This window comes from Trichomycterus rosablanca, chromosome 7, assembly GCF_030014385.1.
Source record: "Trichomycterus rosablanca isolate fTriRos1 chromosome 7, fTriRos1.hap1, whole genome shotgun sequence".
NCBI classification, from domain to species: Eukaryota; Metazoa; Chordata; class Actinopteri; order Siluriformes; family Trichomycteridae; genus Trichomycterus; species Trichomycterus rosablanca.
Window position 1 is genome coordinate 39427269 of NC_085994.1, and position 18156 is coordinate 39445424.

The 18156-nt window shown below is 44.1% G+C and overlaps 1 protein-coding gene across 1 annotated transcript; it reads left to right on the forward strand.

The window, feature by feature from the left end:
- The first annotated feature begins 5609 nt into the window (after window positions 1-5609).
- dok2 (docking protein 2) lies at window positions 5610-17588 on the forward strand. Its single transcript, XM_062999505.1, has 6 exons — window positions 5610-5699; window positions 6267-6398; window positions 7557-7724; window positions 10103-10205; window positions 14998-15173; window positions 16367-17588. Exons 1-6 carry the CDS (start codon window positions 5640-5642, stop codon window positions 17354-17356), a joined length of 1629 nt encoding a protein of 542 aa, XP_062855575.1. The 5' UTR covers window positions 5610-5639; the 3' UTR covers window positions 17357-17588.
- The last annotated feature ends 568 nt before the right edge of the window (window positions 17589-18156 follow it).

Sequence of the window (18156 nt, forward strand, 5' to 3'; positions counted from 1 at the left end):
CCACGCAGACACGAGGAGAACATACAAAATCCACACAGAAAGGACCCAGACCACCCTACCTGGGGATTGAACCCAGGACCTTCTCGCAGTGAGGCGACAGTGCTACCCACCGAGCCACCGTGCTGCCTAGAAACGAAATATAATGAATAATAAAATACGTTAATGTACTGAATGAACCGTGAGAGTAAATGAGAACGGATTGAGAAGCGAATTCAGATTTCTGCTAAAAAAAAACAAGACATTTACAAGCAGTTCGGAGTAGAAGACGCTCATCCTGACACATGGAAGCCATTGGGAAACACGCCGTGCTCTCCGGGAGAACGTTTCCAGCCTCTCGTTCCTCTGCTGAAGTTATTTGCTTGTCTTTCAGTTTCAAAGAACCCGAAACGTCCACGAGTGTAAATCCAGCTCGGAAACCCGGGGCGAGGGGTAACGACGAGTCTGGCGGCTTTACGGCCCCGGGAGGGAGCGAGGAGACTGTCAGACTGATGGGGGGACGTTCTGGTTTTATTCCCCCCTCGATCCGACTGTTTGTGCTGAACTGAACGGCAAAACAAACCAAACCTGCTTTTGATTTAATACATTTAAAAGAATGTGTTTTATTTACTTATTTCTGCTTTGTGTGCAGATTCTTCTGCTTCATGAGTCATGATGAAAAACAGATTTGGCTCAGTTTTTGCAATGGTGCAACCGTCCATAAATCCCCCCCAGACACAGCCAATCGTAAGTGGCATAGCGGTAAAGTGTGCTGGACCACAACTGCTGGGATCCAGGGTTCAAATCCTCAGCAGTGCTATCAGCCGGTCGGGGATCTACATCCAGTTATTGTGTAGCTTTCATCCAGTTATTGTATGGAATCCGATCGTTTGAAGGTTAAGGGCCTTGCTGAGGGGCCCAACAGCTTAGCAGAGATGGGCGTGAACCATTGAACCAGCGACCTTCCGATCACTAGTCCTGTATCTTAACCACTAGGTTATCAGTGCACATACTGACATTATTGGCTGTGCCTGTGGGGGAGGAGGTGCTGAGGCTCTGATTCTGGGGAAACTCTACCCACCGCAACCCTGGTCAGGGTAAAGCTGCGGCAAAACATACAAATTAAATGATTAAATGATGTCAGAATATGCACAACAGTTTGGGGAAGGCCCATTACCTATTCTAGCATGATTGTGCCCCTATGCACATTCATTTGATGAGTTCGGTGTGCAGAAACTCCGGTAGGCGGTGCACATCTCTGACCTCAACTATAGTGTGTAAAACACCTTTGGGATGAACTGGAACGTCAACAGCAAGCCAGACCTGCTTGTCATTGTTTAATTCAATAAGTACAAATTCCCACAGGCACATTCCACCTTCCTAAAGTAAACTTTTGCACAAGACTGTAATGACCAAAATGATGGGAGGACTTTCCACACAGTTTTGGAGTGTGTCTGTGGGAATTTGTGCACATTTACTCACAAAAAGTATCCATACCGTCAGGCACTAACATCGGACGAGAAGGAGAAGAGCTGGGCGTCATCAACAAACCAAACCATGACTGTGTGGACATTGCTATGTGCACGGTGGCACAATCATGCTGGGATTATGAAGAGCCTTCCCCAAACTGTTGCAGCAATGAAAGAAGAAGATGAAGAAGGACATAGAACTGATGTGGCTATAGAAGTGCCCTCCTATCGTACACACACTATGTCCACGCAAGTGTATATTTATAGTGTGCTGTAATTCACCCTCTGTGTCCCTTGAGGGCGCCAGAGAAGCAAAAACCGAGCAACATTACAGCGCGTCTTTTAGAGTTCTGCTGTAATAACGAGGTTCTCTTCAGCCTGGTATAAATCAACATCATCACATGTGACCTGGTCAGTTTAAAACACAAAGCACCCGACCCGCTGGACCTTGTCTTTATATCTGTTATACATACATCATATGACCAAAAGTATGTGGACCTTGTGATATGGTGTTGAAGGAGGTCGGTTCAGTTCTCATTTCTGTTTTGAACTAGAATGACTGTTAAAATGAGGCAATAAGAACATGAATTCACACTCGTGTGTGTGTGTGTGTTTGTGTGTACATGGTTGTGTGTGTCTCTATCTGTCTTTGTCCATGTGTGTGTTTGTGAGTATGTTTTCTGTGTGCAGTTGTGTATGTGCATGTCTTTGTGTGTGTGTGTATGTGTGTCTCTTTGTGTATGTGTGTGTATGTGTGAAAGAGAGTATGTGTCTGTCTTTTTATGTATTTGTGTGTATGTGCCTGTATGTGTGTGCATGTATTAGTGTGTGTGTGTATGTGTGCATGTATTTGTGTGTGTGTGTGTGCATGTATTTGTGTGTATGTGTGTCTCTTTGTGTATGTGTGTGTATGTGTGAAAGAGAGTATGTGTCTGTCTTTTTATGTATTTGTGTGTATGTGCCTGTATGTGTGTGCATGTATTTGTGTGTGTGTGTATGTGTGTCTCTTTGTGTATGTGTGTGTATATGTGAAAGAGTATGTGTCTGTCTTTTTATGTATTCGTGTGTATGTGCCTGTATGTGTGTGCATGTATTTGTGTGTGTGTGTATGTGTGCATGTATTTGTGTGTGTGTGTCTCTTTGTGTGTGTGTGTGTGTGTGCATGTATTTGTGTGTATGTGTGTCTCTTTGTGTGTATGTGTGTCTCTGTGTGTGTGTGTGTGTGTCTCTTTGTGTGTGTGTGTGCATGTATTTGTGTGTATGTGTGTCTCTGTGTGTGTGTATGTGTGCATGTATTTGTGTGTATGTGTCTCTTTGTGTGTGTGTGTGCATGTATTTGTGTGTATGTGTGTCTCTTTGTGTGTATGTGTGTGCATGTATTTGTGTGTATGTGTGTCTCTGTGTGTGTCCATGTATTTGTGTGTATGTGTCTCTTTGTGTGTATGTGTGTGCATGTATTTGTGTGTATGTGTGTCTCTGTGTGTGTGTGTGTCCATGTATTTGTGTGTATGTGTCTCTTTGTGTGTATGTGTGTGCATGTATTTGTGTGTATGTGTGTCTCTGTGTGTGTGTGTGTGTGCATGTATTTGTGTGTATGTGTGCGTGTGTGTGTCTCCTTGTGTGTGTGTCTCTTCGTGTGTGTGTGTGTGCATATGCATGTATTTGTGTGTATGTGTGTCTCTTTGTGTGTATGTGTGTGCATGTATTTGTGTGTATGTGTGTCTCCTTGTGTGTGTGTGCATGTATTTGTGTGTGTCTCCTTGTGTGTGTGTGCATGTATTTGTGTGTGTGTGTGTCTCCTTGTGTGTGTGTGCATGTATTTGTGTGTGTGTGTCTCCTTGTGTGTGTGTGCATGTATTTGTGTGTGTGTGTGTCTCCTTGTGTGTATGTGTGCATGTATTTGTGTGTATGTGTGTCTCCTTGTGTGTGTGTGCATGTATTTGTGTGTGTGTGTGTCTCCTTGTGTGTGTGTCTCTTCGTGTGTATGTGTGTGCATGTATTTATGTGTATGTGTGTCTCTGTGTGTGTGTGTGCATGTATTTGTGTGTATGTGTGTCTCCTTGTGTGTGTGTGCATGTATTTGTGTGTATGTGTGTCTCTGTGTGTGTGCATGTATTTGTGTGTATGTGTGTCTCCTTGTGTGTGTGTGCATGTATTTGTGTGTGTGTGTGTATCTCCTTGTGTGTGTGTCTCTTCGTGTGTATGTGTGTGCATGTATTTGTGTGTATGTGTGTCTCTGTGTGTGTGTGTGTGTGCATGTATTTGTGTGTGTGTGTGTCCTTGTGTGTGTGTCTCTTCGTGTGTGTGTGTGCATATATTTGTGTGTATGTGTGTCTCTGTGTGTGTGTGTGCATGTATTTGTGTGTATGTGTGTCTCTGTGTGTGTGTGCATGTATTTGTGTGTGTGTGTGTGTCTCCTTGTGTGTGTGTCTCTTCGTGTGTATGTGTGTGCATGTATTTGTGTGTATGTGTGTCTCTGTGTGTGTGTGCATGTATTTGTGTGTGTGTGTGTGTCTCCTTGTGTGTGTGTCTCTTCGTGTGTATGTGTGTGCATGTATTTGTGTGTATGTGTGTCTCTTTGTGTGTATGTGTGCATGTATTTGTGTGTATGTGTGTCTCTTTGTGTGTGTGAATATGTGTGTGCATGTATTTGTGTGTATGTGTGTCTCTTTGTGTGTATGTGTGTGTGAATATGTGTGTGCATGTATTTGTGTGTATGTGCCTGTATGTCTGTCCTCATGTGTGTATATGTCTGTCTCTCTTAGTGTGTGTGTCTCCTTGTGTGTGTGTCTCTTCGTGTGTGTATGTCTGTCTCTCTTTGTGTGTGTGTGTATGTATGTGTATATGTGTGCATGTCTTTGTGTGTGTCTGTCTCTATTAGTGTCTGTCTTTCTTTGTGAGTTTGTGTGTGTATTTGTGTGCATGTATTTATGTGTATGTGTGTCTCTCCTTGTGTGTGTATATGTCTGTCTCTCTTAGTGTGTGTCTCTTCGTGTGTGTATGTCTGTCTTTCTTTGTGTGTATGTGTATGTATATGTACTTATATGTGTGCATGTCTTAGTGTGTATGTATGTGTATATGTGTGTGCATATCTTTGTGTGTATGTGCCCGTGTGTATGTGTGTCTCTCTTAGTGTGTGTATGTGCATTTATGTATGTATGTTTCTCTTAGTGTGTGTGTCTCTCTTTGTAAGTGTGTATGTATGTGTATATGTGTGCATGTCTTTGTGTGTGTCTGTCTCTCTTAGTGTCTGACTTCCTTTGTGAGTTTGTGTATGTATGTGTGTGCATGTCTTTTGTGTGTATGTGTGTCTCTCCTTGTGTGTGTATATGTCTGTCTCTCTTAGTGTGTGTGTGTGTCTCTTCGTGTGTGTATGTCTGTTTTTCTTTGTGTGTATGTGTATGTATGTGTATATGTGTGCATGTCTTTGTGTGTATGTGCCTGTGTGTGTGTCTCTCTCTTAGTGTGTGTATGTACAGTATGTGTATATGTGCCCGTGTGTATGCATGTCTCTCTTCGTGTGTGTGTATGTGAGTGTATATGTGTGTGCATGTCTTTGTGTGTATATGTGTGTGCATGTCTTTGTGTGTATATGTGTGTGCATGTCTTTGTGTGTATGTGCCTGTGTGTATGCATGTCTCTCTTCGTGTGTATGAGTGTGTATGAGTGTGTGTGTGTGTGTGTGTGAGTGTGAATGTCGATGGAAACTTCACACTGAAGAACAGGATGTCAGTGCAGCAGCTGATGACCACAGAGCTGAGCTCACAAACACCTCCAGCGCTGAACACACTGCACTGACACACAGTTACCGAACTGACCGAACTGACCAGCGTCCAGAGAACAAACCCAGCAGTAATAAACTCTTTTAGTAATCAATCGATCCATAATAAAGAAGCAGAATCATCGTGTAAACGTTTCTAACACAGCTGTGAGTTTTGGGTTCCTGCCCAGCTGGAATGAAACGAAACCCTGAAAAATCATGAAGTGACACTAAAAGTCATTTGTATTTTTATCCGTGTGGTTTTGGGGAGACACACTGACAGTTTGCAGCTCGTCTAAGTTACAGGATGTAGAAATGGCGGAACCTGGAGATGCTAATTACGTCACAGACCAACACAAGAGGAACGAGGCTGGCGCTCGATGAAGGAAGCTGAGCGCCGGAGCGGCTCGTGCAGAGAGAAGAGGACGCCAGCCATGGAGGAGGGGATCCGAAAGAGGGGTCTGCTCTACCTGCAGCAGCAGCGATTCGGGAAGGTAAGACCACACCTCAAACTGTCAAGCTGCTGTCTGGGTAAACTGGGCTGTGCTTACTGGTGTGCTGGAGATGCTGGTGGGTGAGCACTGGTTCATAGTACCGAAATACAAAGTCACCGGATTATAAACTGAAAATAACATCAGCGTTTTAAACAGCAGGTTAGTTTCAGTTCTGGTTTCTTTCCTGACTCCAGCATAAACCAGTTTAATCCAGCAACAGACTGGCGTTTGACATCAGAAACCAGCAACAGACCAGTTTAGTCCAGCAACAGACTGGCATTTGACATCAGAAACAGCACCAGACCAGTTTAGTCCAGCAACAGACTGGAGTTTAGCATCAGAAACCATCAACAAACCAGTTTAATCCAGCAACAGACTGGAGTTTAGCATCAGAAACTATCAACAACCGTCCAAGAAGATACATGTACTAACAGCTGCAAGAGCTGGGATAGGAACTTCATATTAATGCATGTGATGAACAACAAGCTCATGACCTGGTGTCCACATACTTTTGGCCATATTGTGCTGTAATTCTCACCTCTGTCTTTGTCTGCTTGTCTGCTTCAGAAGTGGAAAAAGGTTTGGTCGGTCCTGCACCGTGAGAGCACCTGCTCCATCTCACGCCTGGAGTTCTTCGAGAGTAAAGACGGAGGAACTGGAACGCTGGAGAAACCCAAAGCCAAGCAGGAGAACAAAAAGGTGAGAACATCTGGAACAAACATGAACATTCACATTGTGGAGATGTTTTAACATTATAAAATGACAGATGTGAGAGTTCTGATACGTCTGGATGCTTCAGTAGTGTTTTGCTTGGATGGTAGACAGGTAGTGTTGGTCCCTCACAGCTCCAGGTCAATTTACTGTATCATGTGTCCATTAGGGTGTCCATTTCAACATGCTGATAGTTGCATTGGCTTATTTATAGTATTCCCCCATGATAGCATCTTCTTAGATAGAGATAGATAGATAGATAGATACTTTATTTATCCCGAAGGAAATTATTGAAATTATTGGGATTATTGAAATCTTAGGAGAGTGTTCCTGCTTTGTGCTTTGCTCTTTGAGTTCTAGATTTAGAAGAACCCCTAAAATCTGTCCTACAGAATGGAAGCAGAGCCAAGCTGATGCCAGTATTCTTTTTTATCCGGGCTTTTACCCGGTCAGCTTTGAGAGCGCGCTGACCAATAAGAGTGCACCTCCTAATAACCAGGCTGTGTCTACCACCCCTGATCCAGCCCTTCACCCCTCGTGGGAAGTTGTAGCCTAGTGGTTTAGGTACTGGGTGAGTAATTAGAAGGTTGTTGGTTCAAGCTCCACCACTGCCAGGTTACCACTGTTGGGCCCTTGAGCAAGGTCCTTCACCCCTCAAGTCCAAAATGTAAGTTGCTTCGGATAAAAGTGTCCGCTAAATGCCGAAAATGTAAATATCGACGGCCGATAGCACCTCTGAGATTCGAACCCTAGATGTTCAGATCCTGAAGGTTGTCCTAAATTTGAAGCATTTTCTCTGATGGCCTCGGAGTATTTGGACCCATCTGAAAATTTTAAAATAAATTTAGGAGCACAACAGTCTCGCCCCGTAACGTACTGGCTTCCAGGTTGCTTCTGTGCACCCAGTGTTTCTGACTCTGTCCAGGACGACTTGGTCAGTGATTGATGTTGGTCCCAGAAGGAAAGGATCTTGGTATTATCTTGTTCTTAGGTGGTGTTGGTGTCAGTTGGTATGGGTCTTGGTCTTGTCTTGGTTTAGGTTTGTAGGGGTCTCGGTCTTGTGTTGGTCCTAGAAAACGTTAGCTTGGTAACGATGCATGAACAGAACCGTGAGGAAGCTTTAACATGTTCTTTGTGATGTTGCAGGTGATAAGGATGAGCGACTGTATTCGCGTCTCGGATGCCGATGTCGACGGCTGTCCGAAAGACTGCAGGGCCTTCCTGGTGGAAACCACAGAGAAGATCTTCGTGTTTGCAGTGGAGACAGCAGAACATGAGGACTGGATACAGAAGCTGTGTGAAATCGCATTTCCTGTACGTACATTCACACGTCTCGATACTTTTAGCTCTATGTGCTTCCTGTATGAGGCACTGAACCGTACACTCACGTTTACTTACGCTGGGGGTCAATTAAGAGTAGCCAACACCCCTTCTGCATGTTTTGGGGTGGTGAGAGGACACCAGGTAACTGGAGGAAATGGGTTTGGTATTATCTTGGCCCTAGTTGGCATTGGTGTTGGTTGGTATGGGTCTTGTTATTGTCTTGACCTCAGGTGGTATTGGTGTTGTTGTGGTTCTGGGTTTAGTTGGTATGAGTCTTGTTTTTGTCTTGGTTTAGGTTGGTATGGGTCTTGATATTGGTGTTGGTGTGTTGCTGGTCTCACTAGGTATGGGTTTAGGTATTGTCCTGTCCCCAGCGGGTACTGGTGTTGGTGTGGTGTTGGTCTCAGTTAGTATTGGTCTTGTCTTGGTCTCAGTTGGTATGGATCTGGTTTGTATGGGTTTGGTATTGTCTTGACCTCAGTTGGTACTGGTGTTGGTGTGGTGTTGGTCTCAGTTGGTATTGGTGTGGTGTGGTGTTGGTCTCAGTTGGTATTGGTGTGGTGTGGTGTTGGTCTCAGTTGGTATTGGTGTGGTGTGGTGTTGGTCTCAGTTGGTATTGGTGTTGGTGTGGTGTTGGTCTCAGTTGGTATTGGTGTTGGTGTGGTGTTGGTCTCTGTTGGTACTGGTGCTGGTGTGGTGTTGGTCTCAGTTGGTACTGGTGTTGGTCTCAGTTGGTACTGGTGTTGGTGTGGTGTTGGTCTCAGTTGGTATTGGTGTTGGTGTGGTGTTGGTCTCAGTTGGTACTGGTGTTGGTCTCAGTTGGTACTGGTGTTGGTGTGGTGTTGGTCTCAGTTGGTATTGGTGTTGGTGTGGTGTTGGTCTCAGTTGGTACTGGTGTTGGTCTCAGTTGGTACTGATGTTGGTCTCAGTTGGTACTGGTGTTGGTGTGGTGTTGGTCTCAGTTGGTACTGGTGTTGGTGTGGTGTTGGTCTCAGTTGGTATTGGTGTTGGTGTGGTGTTGGTCTCTGTTGGTACTGGTGTTGGTGTGGTGTTGGTCTCAGTTGGTACTGGTGTTGGTCTCAGTTGGTACTGGTGTTGGTGTGGTGTTGGTCTCAGTTGGTACTGGTGTTGGTCTCAGTTGGTACTGGTGTTGGTGTGGTGTTGGTCTCAGTTGGTACTGGTGTTGGTGTGGTGTTGGTCTCAGTTGGTACTGGTGTTGGTCTCAGTTGGTACTGGTGTTGGTGTGGTGTTGGTCTCAGTTGGTACTGGTGTTGGTATGGTGTTGGTCTCAGTTGGTACTGGTGTTGGTGTGGTGTTGGTCTCAGTTGGTACTGGTGTTGGTGTGGTGTTGGTCTCAGTTGGTATTGGTGTGGTGTTGGTCTTTCTTGGTATTGCTCTTGTCTTGGTCTCAGTTGGTATTGGTCTTGGTTTAGGTTTGTATGGGTTTGGTATAGTCTTGACCTCAGCTGGTATTGATGTTGGTGTGGTGTTGTTCTCAGTTGGTATTGGTATTGTCTTGGTCTTGGTATGGATCTTGGTCTCAGTTGGTATTGGTCTTGTCTTGGTCTTGGTATGGATCTTGGTTTCGGTTGGTATGGGTCTTGGTCTTGTCTTGGTCTCAGTTGGTTTGGGTCTTGTTTTTTTTTTTATCTTGGTTTAGGTTTGTATGGGTTTGTTATAATCTAGGCCCCAGTTGGCACTGGTGTTGGTGTTGTGTTGGTCTTGATTGGTATGGGTCTTGGTATTGTCTTGGTCTCATTTTGTTATTGGTGTTGGTGTGGTTTGGGTCTTGATCTGGTCTTGGTTTAGGTTTGCACAGGTCTTGGTGTTTTCTCTCAGTCTTGATCCATATTCCAGATATTTTTATTGTCTTGGTCTCAGTTAGTGCGGGTCTTGTTTTACCTGATATGGGTCATTGGTGTTGTGTTTGTCTCTGTTGTCATGAATATTAATCACAAGAAATAAAACACAGCACATAAAATTAAACACAGAGTAAAAACCAACACAAAAATTGTTTGTAGGTTTTTAATATACAGTAGATTTAAATGCAGAGGTGGAGGGTGTGGACCAAACTCCCAGGGGTCAACGTGGTCATATTTTTAAATCAATGGTAAATGAGCTGTTACGATAGTATATGCAGGATGAAAAAAGGGCATGAAAGAATGGAAAGAAGCGACTCTTGACCCAGGGATGAGTTTGTTAACCAGATCTGAGGTCATGATGCACTGTGTCATGTGTCATGTTGTGGTGGAGGATTTAAATACCGAGGGTCTCGGTTTGGTCTGCAGTCGTGTGATGATTTTTGTGATGATTTTTGGTGACTGGTGTTCATTCATGTTGATTTGTGACCGTATGTGTCTCCTCTGCAGATGAACTGGGGTGAAAGAGCGGCGGCGCGGCGGAACAGTCTACCCACCGAATTCAGCGATGTTTCGATGACCCAGAACTCGCTCTACGGCGGTAAAGAGGCCGGTAAGAACAGATCTCACGGTATCGGTGCCTAAATCGGTCACGCCGGATTATTTTTGTACACCACGCTGGTCACACGCTGACACCAGAGTCACACTTCTTCATTCCACTGCTGCGTAGTGGAAAAAACGTGGCCCGTTTTCTTCCTCCTCTGTGCCGAGAGAGAATAAGAGCAGCGACGGCCTCCTAACAGACGTGTGCTTATCAGTCGTGGTGCGATACATCCTGCTGCCGGCGACTCCGCCCGTTTATCTTCTCACTCTTCTAGCTGAGCTGCCCATGATGTTTATTATGTTGGAAATCATTTAGCAACGTCTGCAAATCCTCAACCTCAACCTAGTATATCAGTATCATATGACCAAAAGTATTTGGACGCCTGACCACGAGCATGTTTAATAATAAAGCCACCTTCATGGATCATTTCAGCTAGAACAATAGCTTCTCTTTTGAGTACGTCTGTAGGAATTTGTGCCCATTCAGTCCAAAAATGACACGTTTGTATGGCTGGGCACTGAACTCAAAGTCTCAGTTGATGTTCCCATTCATTCCCAAGCTGTTCAGTGGGCACTTGTGCGTTGCAGGCTCATGGTCAGGCGTCCAAATACTTTTGGCCATGTGATACTAATTTTGTAGGTTGAGGATTTGCAGAGGTTCTCAAATGAACTTCAGAACAATAATCATCATGAGCAGCTCAGAGACAGCAGGACTCCTTCAGTTGTCCTGTGTGGTCCAGGTCTCAGTGGGTCTGAGCTGGTCTTTGGACTCTGGGAGGAAACCGGAGCTCCCGGAGGAAACCCACACAGCCACGGGGAGAACATGCAAACTCCACACAGAAAGGACTCAGACTGCTCCACCTGGAAATCGAACCCAGACCCTTCTTGCTGTGAGACATAAAAAACTCTTAAATAATGAAGTTTTCTTTTCTTTTATCCTTTTGTTCTCTCGCTGTGCCAGGTGAGTGTTGTGTTCAGGAAGTTTGGTTTGTGGCGAGAGTTTCTGTGCATTGTGGGAACTAACTGTAACTTTTTAGCTCCGAAAAAAGTAACAGCACACGAATCCGGGGGCGACCGCGCCTTCTGATCTAACGGAGCGGCTTCGAAATGCACTTTATCGGGAAAAGAACATGTTCTGGCTTTAAACTCTCAGCCTTCCATCTAAAATACTTTCTGATACACCTCCGTACACCTCTGTGCACCTCTGTACACCTCTAGATGTACTAAATGGTCAGGGCTCTGTGGAGGTCTTTATTGACCTCGATTTGTGCACAGGGACAGTAAGCAGGTGTCTCTGATTGCTGGGGATGTTTAGAGATGTCCATGATTTGTTCTGAGCGAAAGAAAGAAAGAAAGAAACAAGGATGTAAGGAAAGAAGGGAAAAAAAATAGAAAAGGAAGAAACAAAGAAAGGAGGTAAGAGAAGAAGAAAGAAAGAAAGAAAAGAAGAAAGAAAGAAAGAAAGAAAGGAAGAAGGAAAGAAAAAGACAGAAATTAGGAAAAAGAAAGAAAGAAGCAAAAAATAAGGAACGAAGTAAAGATGGAAAGAAAAAAGAAGTTAAGAACTAAAAAAGGAAAGAAAGAAGAAAAGAAAGAATTGAGTAAAGAAGAAAAGAGGGAAAGAAGGAGAGAAAGAAAGAAATAAATAAAGAAGGAAGTATGAAAAGATGGAAAGAGACAAAGAAAGAAAGAAAGCAGGAAAGAAAGAAAGAACGAAAGAAGGAAAGAAGAAAATAAAGAGTCAAAAATAAGAAATGAGAAAGAAAGAAGTAAAGAAGTAAAGAAACAAACAAAGACAAAAATAAGAAACGAGAAAGAAAGACGTAAGGAAGTAAAGAAACAAACAAACAAAGACAAAAATAAGAAACGAGAAGAGAAAGAGGGAAGGAAGGAAAGAAAGAAGTAAAGAAGGAAATGAAGAATGATTATTCCTCTATACACAATGTAAGCTCTATAAAGCTCTATACAGTAATCCCTCCTCGATCGCGGGGGTTGCGTTCCAGAACGGTGGAAATCCGCGAAGTAAAAACGATGTGTTTATATGGTTATTTTTATATATTTTAAGCCCTCCCACACTCTTATAAACATTTCCCGCACAGTTATACAGCATAAAGCAGAATCTAATGCTTCTCTCCTTCGCCGAGCCAATCAGCACCCAGGATACTTAACCGCGTGCTCTGATTGGGTAGCTTCTCAGTCATCCGCCAATAGCGTCCCGTGTATGGAATCAACTGGGCAAACCACCTGAGGAAGCATGTATCAGAAATAAAAAGACTCCTTGTCCGCAGAAATCTGCGAACCAGCGGAAAATCCGCGATTTATATTTAGATATGCTTGCATATAAAATCCGCGATAGAGTGAAGCCGTGAAAGTCGAAGCGCGATATAGCGAGGGATTACTGTAAAGACATAGGGGTCACTAAATAATACCATTTATTTTGGAAACGGGACGTCCATTAAGGTCAGGATCAGGCGTCCAGATACTTTTGGTTGTATTGTTTACTGATCACAGTGATCATAAGGTTGCTAAATCCAGTCCCATCAGCACCACGTGGACACTGTTGGGTCCTGAAGAATTCTCTTAACCCTCAGTTACTAAATCTAATAAATGCTTCAAATGTAATTTAGATTACTGTTCAGTGTGGGTGTCGTACAGCCCCGGGGACTCGATGACCTGGGTTTGAACCTTGTTTACATTGTGGCTTTATGGCAGGAGCTACCAAATACACAGGAACATAGCTGGTGCAGCTGGACACTATTGGTTCAAGACTGCATGCCCGATCTGGTGCCCGGTGTTTTTAAGGTGGCACCTGGCCAGCCATGATGCTAACCAGGACAAGGTGGTACAGAAAAGGAACTGGGTGAGCTGGTAACGTAACTGTTGCGTCGTATCATCTATTCGTGTAGCGGTGGGGCGGGTACAGGAAGGAACCGTGTCATCCTCTGGTCTGTGTGAAGGGAGAAGTTCAGCGTACACAAGCTGCTGTTTCGTTTGTGTCGCATGACGAACTTCCTCTGGTGGAAGTCGTTGTAGTGCAGCGTGTTACAGACCTGCAACATTCGAACCCGAGCTCCAAACCACAGCTGTGTTGTTTTACACCAGGAGGGTTTGCACTCATTTCACCAGCTTTTACAGCTACTATTCCTCTTCCCTGAACCGCAGCCTCGTGAAGCTCGCACGACTGTAAGCGGTGGCGCTCGTGCACCAGCACATATTACTTATACTTATTTATGGAGGACCTGTTTGTAACCAGGGTGGCACGGTGGCTCGGTGGGTAGCACTGTCGCCTCACAGCAAGACGGTCCTGGGTTCGATCCCCATGTTCTACCCGTGTCTGTGTGGGTTTCCTCCGGTTTCCTCCCACAGTCCAAAAACATGCAGTCATGTTAATTGGAGACACTGAATTGCCTTATAGGTGGGTGTGTGTGTCCAGGGTGTTATTGTGTGCCTTGCGCCCATTGAAAAGCTGGGATAGGCTCCAGCACCACTGTGACCCTGACTGGATAAGTGGTTAAGAAAGAGAGTGAATGAGTGTTTGTAACCAGCTGGTTTAATTCCCCCAGGCATGAGGTCCCAGTTTTCATAGGTTCGGTCAAACTAGCCCTGTTTATATGGGCACAGAGAAGCCACCACGTCTAGCCAATCATAAGCACTAAAAAGGCTGCAGAGATGGTCGTACGTTCAACATGTTCTCATCTCAGCACTGGACGCTCAGAGCACTTTTAGAGTGACCGTTGGGTTCTTTTTTACCTTCCTGACCAAGACCCATCTAGCCTGGATGCTCAATTTGGCTTGACCGCCAACTCTTGGAAGGTTCGAGGTTGAGAAGAGGGCATGTCTAAATCCTTAGATCCCTTAAAATGCTCCTGCTGAGGCGCCTTAATTCTGAGTGATAATCTGACTGAATAATGAGGGAGCGTCCGACGCTTCCTTAGTGCTGAAGGTCATTTGGGCTAGTTATGGACAGTTTAAGTGTTTTCGGTACACAGAGAGAGACGTTAGCCGACGTGCTAGCGGGTTGTAAGCTAAAACCACCCTGACGTAATAGTAGAGCGCCTAAATAATCTGCCTCATGAGCAAGTGAGGTGAACTGGAGATACAAAATTGTCCATCGTGTGTAACCAGTAAGGTGTTTATGGCTCGTTCATTGTTCATCTACTTATTTCCATTTATCTGGTTGCTGACCGTCCTCTTTCTCTTTTACCCTCAACTCCTCCAAGCACATATTAGTTATAAATCTACATAAATCTAAATATACATATATATACATATTATGGCAAGCCAAACAGGAAATATATAGCAAACACTGATTTATATGGAATGAAACTCAATATATATATATACTGTATATATTAAAACTATATATATATTAAAAGTATATATAAATATATATATATATATATACAGTATATATATATATATATAAATATATATATATATATATATATATATATATATATAAATATATAATAAAAACTGATATACTGTATATGGAATGAAAACTGATATATAATTAAAATGAAACTTGATATATATAAAATAAAAAAAAAAAAAAAAAATATATATATATATATATATATATATATATATATATATATATATATATATCAGTATTCATTCCATATATATCAAGTTTCATTTTATATATATCAGTTATCATTTTATATATATCAGTGTTTGCTATATATTTCCTGTTTGGCTTGCCATAATATATATATATATATATATATATATATATATATATATATATATATATATATAATTGATTTTAAATCTATATTTTCTTGATTTTCTGTCTCCAGTGATGAAGGACTTTAAGGTGACCATGAGACGCACCGACGCGGCGGACAGGTGCTGCCTCCAAGGACATTACCTGCTCCGGACAGACTTTGACAGCCTCCTTCTGAAAGACCCGAAGACGGGCGAGGTTCTCTTCACCTGGCCGTACTGCTACCTGCGCAGATTCGGGAAAGACAAGGTAGCTGGTAAAAAGCGAGGTAGTTGGGACGGTATGGAAAATGCAAATAAAATAAAAACACAGAGTTTCTTACATTTACTGACTTTTATTTGATGTCAGACAGGATGAACCTGAGATAATTTATGTTTCATCTGCTCAACTTTATTTCATTTATTAATAAACATCCATTCCTGCATTTCAGGCCTGCAACACATTCCAAAAAAAGTTGAAATGGGGGCCATTTAGGGCTAGTAATGAGGTGAAAAAACTAAATAAACAGGTGATTGTGATCATGGTTTGGTACAAAAGCAGCATCCAGGAAAGGCTGAGAGTCTCTGATGAGTAAAGATGATCAGAGGATCCAGTTTGTCCACAAATGTGTGAGAAAATGATCGAAATGTTTAAAAACAATGAACCTCAAAGAAGGTTTGGAAGGGATTTGCATGTTCTCCCTCTACAGTGCATAATATCATTAAACCATTCAAGGTATCTGGAGGAATTCCAGTGTGTAAAAGCTTAATATGAACGCTCGTGATCTTCCATCCCTCAGACGGCGCCGCATCAAAAACCTCCACTCAACACTAGCTGATATAACCACATGGGTGAGGGATTAGTTTATTAAACCTTTATCAGCTCTACAATACAGAGTTACTGCACAAATGATACTTCAAACTTTACTGTGCAAAAAAGAAGCCTTATGTTAACCATGTCCAGAAGCGGCGTCGACTTCTCTGGGCTCTGAGGCATCTGGGATGGACCATCACACAGTGGAAGCGTGTATTGTGGTCAGATGAAATCGCTCGGTCTCCTCTTTATTTTGGAATGTGTTGCAGGCCTGAAATGCAGGAATGGATGTTTTTTAATAAATGAAATGAAGTCGAGCAGATAAAACATGAAATATCTCAGGTTCATCCTGTCTGCAACTCTGTGTTTTTTTTATTATTTGCATTTTCCATGCCGTCCCAACTTTTTCTGATTTGGGGTCGTACAAATAATCGACACTTGTGCACCTTTATACAGATTACACATCAACGAGAGTTTATTTACATGTGAAAAGAACTCTGTTGGTTGCTCCACATTTTAAGGGATCTAAGGATTTAGACACGCCCTCTTCTCAGGAGTGTTGGATGATTGGAAATGTATCTATGTAAATATAAGTGTGTGTTTTGCATGTTCTCCTCATCTCACCCGGTGTTTCCTGTTTTCTGTGACAGACCACGTTCTCCTTCGAGGCGGGCAGACGGTGCCAGTCCGGCGAGGGCAACTTCGAGTTTGAAACCAAGCTGGGCAACAACATTTTCCAGTACATCGAGGAGGCCATCAACATCCAGAAGGCGGGTTTGTCTCATCAACAGGCCGATCAGGACGGCGTTCCACAGCCACCCAAACTCACGCCCCCTCCAGAAGACGGTGCCGCCACCGTCTACAGCATGTTAAACCAGGGTGGCATAATCGAGAGACCCAAACACACCTCGCCACACCGATCGCTGGAAATGCCGGCGGACAAGCACCTCACCGGGGTCAAGAGTCTCAACCTGGACATGCGACCTCAACCGAAAAAGAGTCAGGTCAAGAGCTTCCGGAGCTGCCCACTGGTGAGCACTGAGGACGACGACCCGACGTACTCCAGGGTCGCCACGCAGGCCCCTCCAGTCCCACAGGAGAGGAGTCCGAAACGAGTCGAGCAGGACGAACCGAACCGAACCTTCCACCCGGCATCCAGATCCGACGACCCGGAGTACTCGCTTCCCTTCGACAACATCGCCAAGAACACCATGACGGACATCCTCACGTCGTCGCACATGGCAGTGCCCACCGTACTCGAACCCGGCGTGAGGAGCGCCGAGCCCCTGTACGACAGCATCGACGAGTCCGCCATCAGACCTTCCTGCCAACACCGACCGCCGAAACACTCCAATAAATACACTCGACCCGAACACATCTACGACGAGCCCGAGGGTCGCGCGGCCGCACCCGGCGTCCCTACGGCGCTCTACGATGACCCCGAGGAGGTCAAAGGTCAGGCCTGGAAGGTCCAGGCCGCCGGGGACCCAAGCGGTCACGAGTACCCGTATAACTCGCAGGTGGACGACTACGCCGTTCCCAAACCTCCCCGAAGGGCAAACGTACCCAAGCAGGAGAAAGAGGAAGCGAGCGAGGACTCGTCACCGTACGATAACGTCCAGCGGATGAGAGACGTGTGACTGTGGACCGATTTTGTCTTTAATATACGAAGTTCTTGCTGAACACAAGAAACACTCGCACGAAGACGCCGATGCTTTTTCATAATTCTGATTGTCGGATTTTTACCTTCTGAGGTAAACTAAGAAGTTACCTAAGTTCTCGAGGTCCTCAAAAAAGACCAATTTAAATATGAAATATAATCAACTGTGTACATACGAGCTAACAAAGTAAATAAAATGATATTTTAACGATGTTTTTATTTGTGATGTTAGTTCTTGACAGTTAGGGTGAGTTTGGTTCCCTTCTCTTCCAACATAGTGCATGATAGTGCACCGAATCCTGCAGGCACGATCCAAAATCTTGTGTAAATCCTTCCCTGGAAGCTGCAACAGCAACAAGCCTAAACTCACACGTCCACATACTTTTGGCTGTATAGTGCATGCATACACATGCTGATCGAGGCCCGGCTCACGGTCGACGTTCCAGTTCATCTCAAAGGTGATGATACCGCTTAACATGCACAAATTCCAATAGTCATACTCCAAAATCTAGTGAAAAGCCTTCTCGAAAGAGTGGCTGTTGTTCTAGCAAGTAGAGGTCACTCTGTTTTCGAAACAGGACGTCCAAGCAAGCTCATGGTCAGGCGTCCGAATACTTTCGGCCATACAGTGTACCTCATCAGTACAAGGTCGTGACGTCTCTGTGCCCGTATGAACCATTAAACAGAGCCACTAGCATTACAAAGAAAAAAGCCTAAACCTGATTCAGAAAGACACGTCAGCTCGAAGCTGCTGGATCACAGGTGTCACTGTCCACAGTC

What these genes read in the sequence shown, in the direction of transcription:
- dok2 (XM_062999505.1), top strand. Translation starts at nt 5,640, where the DNA reads ATGGAGGAGGGGATCCGAAAGAGGGGTCTGCTCTACCTGCAGCAGCAG. An exon ending in TGTGTGAAATCGCATTTCCT is followed by an intron (nt 7,725 to 10,102) that starts GTACGTACATTC and finishes TCTCCTCTGCAG; the next exon opens with ATGAACTGGGGTGAAAGAGC. An exon ending in CTACGGCGGTAAAGAGGCCG is followed by an intron (nt 10,206 to 14,997) that starts GTAAGAACAGAT and finishes TTCTGTCTCCAG; the next exon opens with TGATGAAGGACTTTAAGGTG.